A 12685-nucleotide genomic window follows, 5' to 3' on the forward strand; every position below is an offset into this window, starting at 1 on the left:
ATAGCTGACCTGAGAGTCTATAAAGTAAGGGACCCACTTGACCAGAAGGAGCAAGTACCAAGTGGGGAGTCAGGAGTGCGGCTCATCCTCTTGGCTCTGCAGACTATCAGAAGGGCCTGTGGTCCTCTCTGCCCTTCCAGCCAGTCTCCTGAGCACCCTGGGTGTGAGCAGGCTTCAGACGCCAGGTTAGTTCTCAGCATCAGCCCGCCAGCCTCTGCCTCTGCTTTCCAGCACTCGCCCCTGGTGTCATGCAACAGTCCCTCTTCATGTCTGCCTTGTCTGCCCACCCTGACCGCTCACTCTCAGTGTGCTGGGAGCAGCACTGCAAGCTCCTGCCAGGAGTGGCAGGTATCTCGGCCTCGACCGTCACCAAGTGGACCATCGATGAGGTGAGGAGCAAAGGGACCTTCCTTGTCCTTCTCCCCTCCTTCTCTGCCCCTTCTCCCTCTCACCACGCCCTGATGGGAGGGCCCAGGAAGGGCTCTGGTCAGATAGGGCCCAGTCTCACTCCTGATACTACCTCCTGTCCACAGTCCCTTTTGGCTGCCCAGCAGGGCTGACTGAGACACTGCCCAATAGGCCCACCATGGTGGGTGGGGATGGGGCCGTGCTGCTAGTCCGTTCAGACATCCAGCAGGAGAGGCAGACTTCAGTCCTGGGCCTCAGGAACAAGGGACCCCACCTTGCACATCTGCCTGCACAGAGACCCAAGGATTGTCATAGGCTGATGAGAAAAGGCCACACTGGCACAGCCCAGAAGGCACCCAGGCCGTATAGGCCAGCCCCTCCCTACACTCCCAGACCCTGTCCCCTGATCAACATGTCTTCTTTGGTTTCCAAGGTCTTCGGCTTTGTTCAGACCCTGACAGGTTGTGAGGACCAAGCACGCGTCTTCAAAGATGAGGTGAGGTGCAAGTGCAGGGTGGGAGATCGAGCCGGGGTCACTGTGTCCTTGAGACAGCAGGAAGCAGGTGCCCTCCTCAGCACTCCCCCAGCTAGGGAGGCACCCCTCTTGCCCCACCGGGCAAGAGTAGACAGAGTGACCCACATCTCTGGGAAAAATCTGGTATAGACTGTGGCCCAGCTTGGGGACCCTGTGTGTTCAGATCATCTTTAGGAAGGAAAAGGCATTCTGGAGAACAGGATTCCACTTACTCCTCTGCTCTCTGCCCAGTCCTTTGTTTGCCAAACTTAGCTACATCAGCAATGCTCAAGAAATTAAAGTGTATTTTTTTCTCTAATCCAGCATGTGGTAATTAAAGCATATTTTGAATGGTGCAGGTATTGCTATCACTGCAAGGATCCTAATACACACTTAAAATCAAGACCTAGGAGCTTAGATAAGAAGTATGGCTGGGTGCAGTGGCTCATGCCTATAATCCTAGCAGTCTGGGAGACTGAGGCAGGAGGATCACTTGAGCTCATGAATTCAAGACCAGCCTGAGCAAGAGCAAGACCCTGTCTCTACAAAAAATAGAAAAATTAGCTGGGTGTGGTGATGCACACCTGGGTGTGGTGGACACACACCTATAATACAAGCTACTTGGGAGGCTGATGCAGGAGGATTGCTTAAACCCAGGAGTTTGAGGTTGCAGTAAGCAATAACACCACTGCACTATAGACAGGGTGACAGAATGAGACTCTGTCTCAAAAAAAAAAAAAGGAGTGAGTTGTAGATAAACAAGGAACACCAACTTTGGAGACAGTCCGGATTTGCCTCCCAGTTTTGCCAATTTTAGCTGTTTATTGTCTCTAAGCCTGTATTTTCTTGTCTGTAAAATGGAGATAAAGTGGGTATAATGAAGTCTACCTTGCAGAGCCATTGTGAGCATTGGAAATGATGAATGAGTCTCATACCAGAATTTCTAGTATAATTACAGTCATATTAGTGGTGAAGGTATGTTCTAAGAAATCCATTGTTAGGCAATTTTGTTGTGCAAAACATAGAGTACACTTATATAAACCCAGATGGTATATATTTATTTATATATATATATATTTTTGATATGGAAAACCAAATGTCCCAACATTACTGAATATTAAGTTTTCCCCTACTTGTTCTACAGTGCCCATATCAAGTGCCACATACCAAGTTTCTATATATGCTCCCTACTGTCAGATGTGTGGTCTATCACTGACTAAAATGTCATCATATGGCACATGACTTGTATATCACGAGTATATATAGTATATAGCAATATTATGAAGTAATATGTAAATCATTTCACTATACCAGAATACCTGATACAGTGGGGGCACAATAAGCGGTAGTTCTGACTTTTAATGCATAGTTGCCCTTAAATAAAGAACTTTATCATGACTCTCATTTATAGAGTTTGAAACTGGAAGGGACCTTTGAGTTTGTTTAGGGCTTCCTTCCAAAGAATACAGACATCCCTGCTGTGCATTCCCCTTTACCCAGGAAACTGGTCTCAGCTGTCCATAGCTTCCAACTCCAGGTCAGGTGCCTATAAGAAATTAGCTGACTCCTCTTTCCCTGGAAGAGGGTCTTTATCTAGACCCAGCACAGCCAGATTCTTCATTTAGTCCTTGTGTGATGGAGCTCCTAAACTCCTCCTCATTCTAGGTCCTTCCCTGCCGTCTTAGTTGGTGATCTTGTCTTCATGTGTGTGCCCAAAGCTGAACTGCCTGTTTCTGATGCCCTCCGGGCAACCTAGAACACATAGAGCTGCCACTGCACTAGATGTATTTTAATTGAGATAAAATGTATGTAGAGTGAAATGCACACATCTTAAAGGTACAGTTACACAAGTTTTATTGAAGGTGAACCCAACACTTCGATCGAGATATAAAACATTTCCATCATACCAGAAAGTTTTCTTAGCCCCTTTTAGTCAGTCCCCATCCCAAAATACAACCGCTGTTCTGGTTTCTAGCACCATATATTAACTTTGCCTGTTCTTTTTCTTTCTTTTTTTCTTTTTTTTTCTTCTAATAAAGACCTCAGGAGAAATTTTTATTTATTTTTTAAAAATTTTTTCTCCAGGCTGGGCGCTGTGGCTCACGCCTGTAATCCTAGCTCTTGGGAGGCCGAGGCGGGCGGATTGCTCAAGGTCAGGAGTTCAAAACCAGCCTGAGCAAGAGCGAGACCCTGTCTCTACTATAAATAGAAAGAAATTAATTGGCCAACTGATATATATATAAAAAAAAAAATTAGCCGGGCATGGTGGCGCATGCCTGTAGTCCCAGCTACCCGGGAGGCTGAGGCAGAAGGATCACTCGAGCCCAGGAGTTTGAGGTTGCTGTGAGCTAGGCTGACGCCACGGCACTCACTCTAGCCTGGGCAACAAAGCGAGACTCTGTCTCAAAAAAAAAAAAAAAAAAATTTTTTTCTCCACTAATAAGTCTGCCTCTTCTTGAATTCATATAAATAGAATCATATAGCATGCACTCTTTTGGGTCTGTCTCTTTTTGCCCATTGTAATGTTCTTAAGGTTTTTCCATGTAGTTATGTGTATCCATAGTTTGTTTATTGCTGAGTAGTGCTCCATTTTATAAATATGAATATTCTCTTCTTAACAAATATTTAGGTTGTTTTCTCTTCCCCTAGATTTGAACCCTATGTTTTTGTTAGCAAAACTTAAATCCACACTAGCTTTATTACAGCCACATCACACTAGTTTGGGGATCATGAAGTCCCCGAGTGCTTTTCATGTCAACTATAGTCAAACCCAGTTTTCTAGTGTGTTCATGTACCACTGGGCTTTTAAAAAATTAACCCAATATAAAATTTTACATCTACCCTATTGAATGTTATCTTCTTGGTTTCATAGCTTTATTGTTTTAAATCTTGATTTTGTCATCTATGACAGTAAGCCTTTCCAACCTCATACAACTTGCACATTTAATAGCTAAGGCTTCTGTATCTTTGTCTAAGTCTTTGCCATACATTTAATGAGACAAAAGAACAATATGGTACCCCATTTGAGATCTTCCTGTAGGTTTACAGGTCATAAATCAACACTTTCTAAGCATAGTCGTTCAGCCAACTGCAGAATTACGCAAGAGTTAATTCTCTTGAGTTAATTCTCCAGCCTGTGCTTGCCTTTGCCTTCTCCCCTTCCTGGGACAAGGGCTGTCTCTCCTAGGAACATCTGCTATTTCTCTTGGTTCAGCATGGTCTGTGATATAAAAAAACAACGGCCAAGGAGGGGAGGTGTACTGGTGGACCACTAGCATCAAATGAGTCTCAGAGTGGAGCGAGACCTTTGTGGGGCCCGAGGATTACCATCTCCAGGGGCTGGCCCACATCATCATGTCCGTCCCCAGGGAGGACTGTTCTACAGGGAGTGGGCTCTCTCTGGCTTAACTGAGATTGGACATTCAGGGACAGCAGTCGAGATGATCTCCATCCAGAATACAGACCTGTCATCAGAGGGTTGCTTCATGAGTGAGGAATTAGAGCAAAGCAGATAGATGGTCTTACAGGTGGTCTGTACCGATGGTCCTAAGGGTAGTCTGTCCATTCCTCTCTCAGTTATCTTTTTTTTTTTTTTTTTTTGTGATGAGTCAACGTTAGTGAGAATCTCAGTTATCTTTATTGTGGCCTTTGGGTATTTGTTTAATGTAAGCAAACCTCTGTGCCTGGCCCAGTATAAGCTGGTATAATACCAAAGTAGATGAGAAGAGGTCCTTGTTCTTAGGGTTCCCGCATAGTAGAGGGCACAGAATTATAAATTGCTGCTTCTGGTGGAGTGTGGTGGGGGCTCTGAGAGAAGTGTGTGTGGGTGTCATAGGAGCTCAGAGGAGGAGGAGGACTGAGGGGCCAGTGGGCTCTGCTGGCTGTGTGGCCAGATGAACACTGGCTGCTTTTTGCTCCCAGAATGTACCTTTTACTTGGGCTCCTGGTGGACCACACCTTTCTATTGTGACAACATAGAAGTCTCATCAGTCAAATTTTGGAGGTACTGATTAGATTTTTAGCTTGGCCAATGTTAAACATCCTCCATATGGCTCTCTGGATCTATCCAGATTACCTCAGTTTACAGAAATTCTCTGGGTAGGACATTGCAGGTTCATTGCTTATGGTGGAGCATTTGGCTCATTTTGTCCATTTTCCTGTTGATTTTCTTTATCTTCAAGGTCAGAACATGACCTTTTTCCTGATCATATGGCTCAAAACTCCCCATACATATCAGCACACATACAACATCTTGTATTTTCTGATGTGACCCCACTGACCCTTTATGTAGCCTCAAACTGCCAGGTGGGGGTAGGGAACTGCAGCCTTGGGGCCACATGTGGCCTTCTGGATCCTTGAGTGCAGTCTTTTGACTGAATCCACATTTTATAGGACAAATTTTTTTTTTTTTTTTTTTTTTTGAGACAGAGTCTCGCTTTGTTGTCCAGAGTGAGTGCCGTGGTGTCAGCCTCGCTCACAGCAACCTCAAACTCCTGGGCTCAAGCAATCCTCCTGCCTCAGCCTCCTGAGTAGCTGGGACTACAGGCATGTGCCACCATGCCCGGCCAATTTTTTGTATATATATTTTTAGTTGGTCAATTAATTTCTTTCTATTTATAGTAGAGACGGGGTCTCGCTCTTGCTCAGGCTGGTTTTGAACTCCTGACCTTGAGCAATCCGCCCGCCTCGGCCTCCCAAGAGCTAGGATTACAGGCGTGAGCCACCGCGCCCGGCCGAGGACAAATTTTAATAAAGGAATTTGTTCTGTGAAGTTTGGATTTGGTCGAGGGCTACACTTGGGGATCTGGAGGACCACATGCTGCTGATTCCCCACCCCTCTGGATGATGATAAATGAACTCATAGAAGAATCCATACTTAACTCTGCCTGGAGTTCTTTCCTTCATATTCTGAACTTTAGGATATCAAAGTCACAGGTGACAGCCTTGACATCTTCCTGGACCAGGCTCTATGATTCAGTGGGACCATCAAGAGGGAACCCCAGAGCCTGCCCAGCACAGGTGTCTGGATCTGGGTATTTCTGCACAAACACATCTGCCCGGGATCAGCGGAGAGGTCTCTGTAGGTTCTGGCGAGTTGCTTCCTGGGATGGCCACTTGGCTGGCAGGTGCTCCTCACAGCTCTGGCACTGGGAGAAGTGTCCTGGCACTTCTCCCCAGTGAGGAAGCACTGAGGAGACGTGGAGTGGCAGACTCTGTGAGAACAGGGAGAAATGTACTTATTCACCAGACCCCAGATCTCAGACCTGGGAGGTTCCTTTTCCCCTGAGTTGGTCATTTTAGGGTATTTGAAAGGAAGCATAATGCAGATAATCTCATCTAGGGGCATTTGGCTATTAGGCCTTTTCTTTCTTTCATTCTATGGGAAGGTGTTTAGCCATTAGAAGCGCCAGTTTTCAGAGCTTCCTTGGTTAGTGGATAGGGAAGGACCAGGTAATTTTTCTCAGAGCTGCTGGGGGACAGACGTAAGAAGTTTGTTGCCTCCCACCTCGTTTAACCTCTAAGTTGCCAGCCTCTGAGATACAGTCCTGCCGTCACCACATCGCAGAGATCCTTTTATTTGTTCTTTCAGGATTTACTGAGCACACGCCACAAGTCAGATAAGCAGCCCTCTTGCGCTCCTGGAATACAGATGAAGGAACTTACACAATTCAGTGGAGTTTGTTGAACTCTGAGAGCTCTAGGCAAGGAGGAAGGAGTGGGCAATTCCAAATGGTGGGAGAAGCAGTGGGGTCCAGCATGCTGACCGTGGGAAGGCCTGCCAGGAAGGGGTCCAGGGGGAATAGAGGTCCAAGGAAGAAAACACTCAGTGATTGGGGAAGAGTCTGTCGTCCATTCTGTGGTGCTGGCTGTGAGGAAGGCTCACGTGGAACTGTGGGCAGGGCCAGGCTTGGAGAGTGTCACCCTGTGAGGTAGATGAATCGTGTCCCTAGGAGTCCCTACCCACACTCGCAGTAGCTAGGAGCACAGACCAGCACTTACAAGCTAGGTGTGTTTTGAGCAAATTCCTTAGCTTCTCTGCTTCAGTCTTCTTGTCTGTAAAATGGGGGTGATACTAATATTGCTTCGTAGGGTTGCTGTGAGAATTAAATTTAGACTTAATATATGACAAGTGCTTAAGAGTAGTGCCTAGCACATAAGAAATAACATAGAAGTGTTCTATTTGCTGTGATTCTTGAGGTTTGAGCATAGGAGAATGGCACCTCCTCAAAAATGGGGTCCCTTGGCTCCGCCCTATCCTCCTCCCCAGCTCTTGTCATCCCACTCCCTCATCCTCAGCTGGCTTCCTCCCTCCCTGACTCTACCCACGTACTGATCTGTTAGAATTGACAGTTGCCAAGTTGGCGTACTTGCTTCACCCATGTTTGGATGACACAATTTTAAATTAATTATAGACAACATGGCGTTTCACCTCTGAGTGTTTGAGCTTGCATCTCTAAAAACTAAGGACTTTCTCACATAACCACAATATTGTTATCCCTAACAAATTGACAGTAACTCCTTTCTTTTTCTTTTTTTTTTTAGATAGAGTCTCACTTTGTTGCCCAGGCTAGAGTGAGTGCCGTGGCATCAGCCTAACTCACAGCAACCTCAAACTCTTGGGCTCAAGCAATCCTGCTGCCTCAGCCTCCTGAGTAGCTGGGACTACAGGCATGTGCCACCATTCCTGGCTAATTTTTTCTCTATATATTAGTTGGCCAATTAATTTCTTTCTATTTATAGTAGAGACGGGGTCTCGCTCTTGCTCAGGCTGGTTTTGAACTCTTGACCTTGAGCAATCCGCCTGCCTCGGCCTCCTGGAGTGCTAGGATTACAGGCGTGAGCCACCGTGCCCAGCCGACAGTAACTCCTTTATATTATCCAATACCCAGTCTATATTCGTATTTCCCCGTTGATCTCAAAATGTTTTTTGCAGTTTTTGAACCAGAAACCAAACAAGGCCCACATAATTGGTTTAGTTTTTATGTTTCTTAAATATCTTCTATTCTAGAATAGGCCCTTCTCTGTCTCTCTCTGTCTCTCCTTTTTTTTTTTTTTTTCTTTTTTTAATGACTTTTTTTTAAGTCTTGAAGAATGTGCTTTTCTGGATTTGTCTCATTGCTTTCTTTGGTGTTGCTTAAATTGTTCCTCCTCTATTTTCTATAAACTGAAAGTTAGATCCAAAGGCTTGGTTAGATTCAGATTAAATTTCTCTCTCTGTCTCTCTCTCTCTCTCTCTCTCTCTCCCCCCTGTCTCTCTCCCTCTCCCCTGCCCTGGCTTTCAGCAAGAGTTGCTCATAGATAATTCTGTGTACCTCATGCCACATCATACAATGCACACAGTGTCTGCTTGTCTTGCTGTTAGCAACACTAAGCTTGACCATGGGGTCACATGGGGACAGCAGCAGGTTTCTCAAAGCCACTGTCCATGGTACTCAAAAGACATTTTGCAAATACAAATGCTGAAACTCAGATCAGTCAGCAGAAAGAGAGAAAGAGAGAGTACGAGTATGAGAGCATGGGGAAACCAGTGGCTGTCTTTCTTTCCTTCTCCGTCCCCATTGCTGTCTTCCTTTCTTCCTTTCTCCCTCCCTCCTCCTTTCTCTTCATCCTTCCTCTTCTTCCTCCCTCTTCTTTCCCTCCCCCCACCTCCTTTATGCCCATTTTTCTCCCTTTCCTACTCCCCATGCATATCCTTACCTTTCCTTCACCCTTCCCTGTGACCCTCCCACCTTTTCCACTCTCCGCCTTCCTTCCCCAATCCCTCAGATGATTGACGGCGAGGCCTTCCTTTTGCTGACACAGGCGGACATTGTGAAGATCATGAGCGTCAAGCTGGGCCCAGCCTTGAAGATCTATAACGCCATTCTCATGTTCAAAAATGCTGATGACACCTTAAAGTGACTGGCTGAGGGCTGGGCCCTCCTCCTTGCTGAGCCTCCTTCTCCAGCTGATGCTTCCTCCCTGACTTGTGTTCCCATATCCCACTGTGCCCCCACCCTCTGTCTCTGACCAGGGTTGGTCCTTCCCAGAAGGGGCATGGGAGCAGAGGAGCCCCGGGAGGGTGGGATCCTGGTCCTGGAGTCCTGGGGTTCATTTGCCATCAGGTGCACCAGTGAGGGTGTGACTGGGCCGGGGTGTTACTGACAGAGTAGGTTGGAGGCCCTGCCTGTGGTGGCCCCACACCCCCAGCTGACTTGTTTTATCACCAAAGGGTCTTTTTCTTAATGGTTAAGACGAGTCTGGTAGAGCAGGAGTCTTCTGATCTGAGGTCCTTTCCCCTTTTTGGCATCTCCACGCACTTTTCTATCCTTGGCTCCTTTCCTCCTACCAAGAAGTGACCCTGCCATGAACATACTTACTCCTGAAGTCATCACCTTTCTGTCTGCCTGTTTTGCTGCCCTCATTCTTGCATCCTGGTTTCCTGGGCAGGGCCCCCAGCCAGAACCCACGAATTCTTCCCCCTTAGATGTATGAACCTCAGAAACATGTGTTCATATGATCCATAGGGAGTCTCTGGCTGCCTTTCTCCCTTTTGCCCAGAAGTGGGGGATTCTGAGCCAAGATACCTTCTTAAACATGCCCAGTTCTGGACTAGTTGGCATTTGTGTCCCATGTCAAGTCCTGGTTCCAGCAGAGTGAGCAGGTGGTCAGAGCCTGTTTCCCAACTGGCAGAGGTTGAGGTTCCACTGATGTTTCCCATTCACCCTTCCCGTGTTGGGTATGGGGCGGAGGAAGCCTGGCCAGGAGACCAGCCCAAGGGTAGGTCAGACAATCTTGGGTCTTTGACCAGAGGGGCAGCTCCAGCAGGCGTGGTGTCCAAAGCTGGGCATAGCATCCTCTCTGCAGCCATGGACCTCAGCCAAGGTATTGCCCATGGGGTGAGGGCCCCAGGCCTGCCAGGCCTCCTGCCATGAGAATATAGCACTCTGTCTAGCAACCCCCCCCCCCCCATGACATTGCATTCAGTCTGGCTTTTAAATGTTTATCATTTGCTCTTGAGAAGTCTTACAAAGACCACTGAAAGTTGGGAGTTGGGAAGGTGAACTCCTCTATCTTTGAATGTTTTAGGTCCCTTAAGCCCTCCTTGCCATTCTCCATCTGCCTTGCACTGCCAGCTGGGTCCCTGCTCAGGCTCTGGGACTTTGACTTCTCTGTCTGGTGGGAGCCCAGCCTCCACTGAGCCACTGCCAAGCCTACTTCCCAGGCTGGGGGGAAGGGCCAGGGCCCCTGGCAGGAGCCAGCCCCACAGGGAGGTAAGGAGCCACTGCCAAGCTCCTGTGCCCCCAGGTGCTGACATGGGCCTGCAGGGTGTGGGGCCAGGGGGTCCTTCCCCAGACCCCTTTCTCAATCATGTGAGATGTGTGTCTGTGTGTATGTGTGGCACTATTAGAAGTGTTTGACAGAGTGCAGATGTGAGCTCAGTGCTGGGAAAATATCAAGGGCTATTGTAATTAAAAAATGTAGCTTTATTTTTTCCTTACAAGTGGGAAACCCAAAGCTCTGCTGATTTCCTGCCACGGCCCAATAGGGACCCCTCTCTCACATAGGCCAGACAGCTTTTTGAGGACAGCCATTCAGCCCCCCGCCGCTGAGCTCCCACAAGGCTTCAGATGTTCTTTCCCTTTCAACCCTGAGAGGTGGCTTCTAGCACAGCCTTCCTGGGAGCTCTTTCGGGTGAAGGTTGGATGTACAGAGGTGGCATTGTTGCCCCCTTGGCCAGGAGCACAGAGGAGCAAGTCTAAGCCTCTCTCTTATCTTAGTGGCCTGGGTGGTGGCAGAATTCATCAGCTCCTTGTCTTCAGTCTGCTCCTCTGCAAAATGACAGACGTGCACTGACATTGTGATGTGAGGGGAAGACAGCAGGCACTTAAGGCTGGTGCTCTGGGGACTCACAGCTTCCAAGGAGGGGCCGGGACAGCCTTTGCCCTGCAGATCTGCCAAGCACCTGATGCTTGCCTGTGGGAAAGGCAAGATGGACTGCGGGCATTGGAGGAAACGTCCCCAGCCCTCTAGACTTTGACGCCTCAGCACTTTCTGCACTGATGTCAAACTCTTTGTCCAGAAACCAAATCATTAAAAAGTGGAAAGAAATCTGCCTTCTGTGTACCCCACTGCCCCTTCATCCCCACTCTGTCCCCAGATGAGATCATTGCATCTTGACCTGGGAGCATAGAGAGGGGAGGGGGTTGGCAGCCATTCCTACTGCCCTCTGCCCTCTGCCCTGCTCTCTAGCAACAGGTGCCATTTACATTTTGTCCCCTGGCAGCCTCGCCCTGCCCTTGCTCAGCTCTGGCTTAGGGCAGGGAAGACCTTTCTGTTTAATTTCTGAAGCAGAGAGAATGATCTCAGAGTTCGAAAATGAAGTCTTTTTTGCACTTTCATTCACATGCACTTTGGTGGGATTACATTTTTGTACTTGCCTCTCTTGTGTGCATGTGTGTGTGTGTGTGCGTGCGTGCGTGCTTTAAGAGGATCTCTGGCTTAAGCTGCCTCTTGAGAGTTATAAATAAAATGTTATGTAATTTGTCAGTGTATCAAAACAACTTAAATAAACTTGAACAACTGATGATATGTGGCCAGTGTCTTTATCTGTTTTTGTGGTAAAACATCCAGAAAACACAAAATGATTATCAAGTGTCATTACTGAAGAGACAAAAATGTTCTCTTTACTATTAGTTAGGGGTCTTAAAGAATCTTATTTTTGGCTGGGTGCAGTGGCTCACACCTGTAATCAATCCTAGCTCTCTGGAAGGCCAAGGCAGAAGGATTGCTTGAGTTCAGGAGTTGGAGACCAGCCTGAGCAAGAGCGAGACTCTGTCTCTACTAAAAAAAAAAAAAAAATTAGCTAGGTGCAGTGGCGTACACCTGTATTCCCAGCTACTGTGGAGGCTAAGGCAAGAGGATCGCTTGAGCCCAGGAGTTTGAGGCTGCAGTGAGTTATAATGATGCCACTGCATTCTAGCTGGGGTGACAGAGCAAGACCGTCTCAGAAAAAGTGTTTTTAACTGAAAGATGGAAGAACAGCTGTATAAGCTTATTATTTAAACACAAGGAAGCAGTTAAAAAGGGAGGAATGGAGCAAGGAACTGGTCATTTCCACCGAGTAGTCCTATTTGATTCTGAATTTTGTGTATTTATCACTTTCTGAAATTTTTTTTTTTTCCAGAAAGAAAATCAGGGCCCATGTCTGGTCTGTATGCAAGCTCTGTTGACCCAAGCATCCTGCTCCCAGCCCACATGGGCAACAGATTTTTCTGTACAATGCCGTGTCCATTATTACCTTTGCCTATGGAGAAATCTGCAGGTGAGGGTTGGGGTAGGAGTAGGGCTGGGGCAGACCAAGGACAGAAAAGTGGGCTGAGGAATGTCAAGGTGGAGGGAATATTCATGGAGGTGTGTTCCTGTTGGTTCAGTGTCTTGCTTCCCCCTTCTTATCACTGGACATGTCTGACCTTCATGCCTAGACTGTGAAATCCAGCCAGGGTGGAAAGGGAAAGAAGAAGGAAGAGAGGAAGTTGGGAGGAGATGCATATCTGCAGTGGCCTCCTGCACGAGTGGCCCTGGCAATTTTCTGCAGCGTTGTTGAGGGGAAAGGGCACATTCTAGCACTGCTGGTAGCCATGTCAGTTGGCACAACCTTTTGCAGTAACTTGGTAGCTAGGTCAAAATTAACCTAGCACTCTCCCTTAAATAAGAGTTTATCAGACAGAAATACTAGCATAGGGCCACAGGATATTAACACAAAGATGTTCTCTGCAGCTT

General features: G+C 47.3%; 1 protein-coding gene across 3 annotated transcripts in view; it reads left to right on the top strand.

Moving 5' to 3' along the window:
- The window catches only part of L3MBTL1 (L3MBTL histone methyl-lysine binding protein 1), a 38144-nt gene extending 26628 nt beyond the window's left edge, over positions 1 to 11516 (top strand). The window contains exons 20-23 of one of the 3 annotated variants that reach the window (XM_076011130.1): positions 141 to 185; positions 307 to 389; positions 842 to 904; positions 8690 to 11516. In XM_076011130.1, the coding sequence (XP_075867245.1) occupies positions 141 to 185; positions 307 to 389; positions 842 to 904; positions 8690 to 8824 (326 nt within the window). In that variant the 3' untranslated portion in view covers positions 8825 to 11516. Of the gene's footprint in view, positions 1 to 140; positions 186 to 231; positions 390 to 841; positions 905 to 8689 lie in introns of all 3 variants that reach the window. The other 2 variants (XM_012781041.2, XM_076011131.1) reach the window with 2 other exon arrangements.
- Positions 11517 to 12685: the final 1169 nt, after the last annotated feature.

This window comes from Microcebus murinus, chromosome 16 (genome assembly GCF_040939455.1).
Source record: "Microcebus murinus isolate Inina chromosome 16, M.murinus_Inina_mat1.0, whole genome shotgun sequence".
Taxonomy (NCBI): Eukaryota; Metazoa; Chordata; class Mammalia; order Primates; family Cheirogaleidae; genus Microcebus; species Microcebus murinus.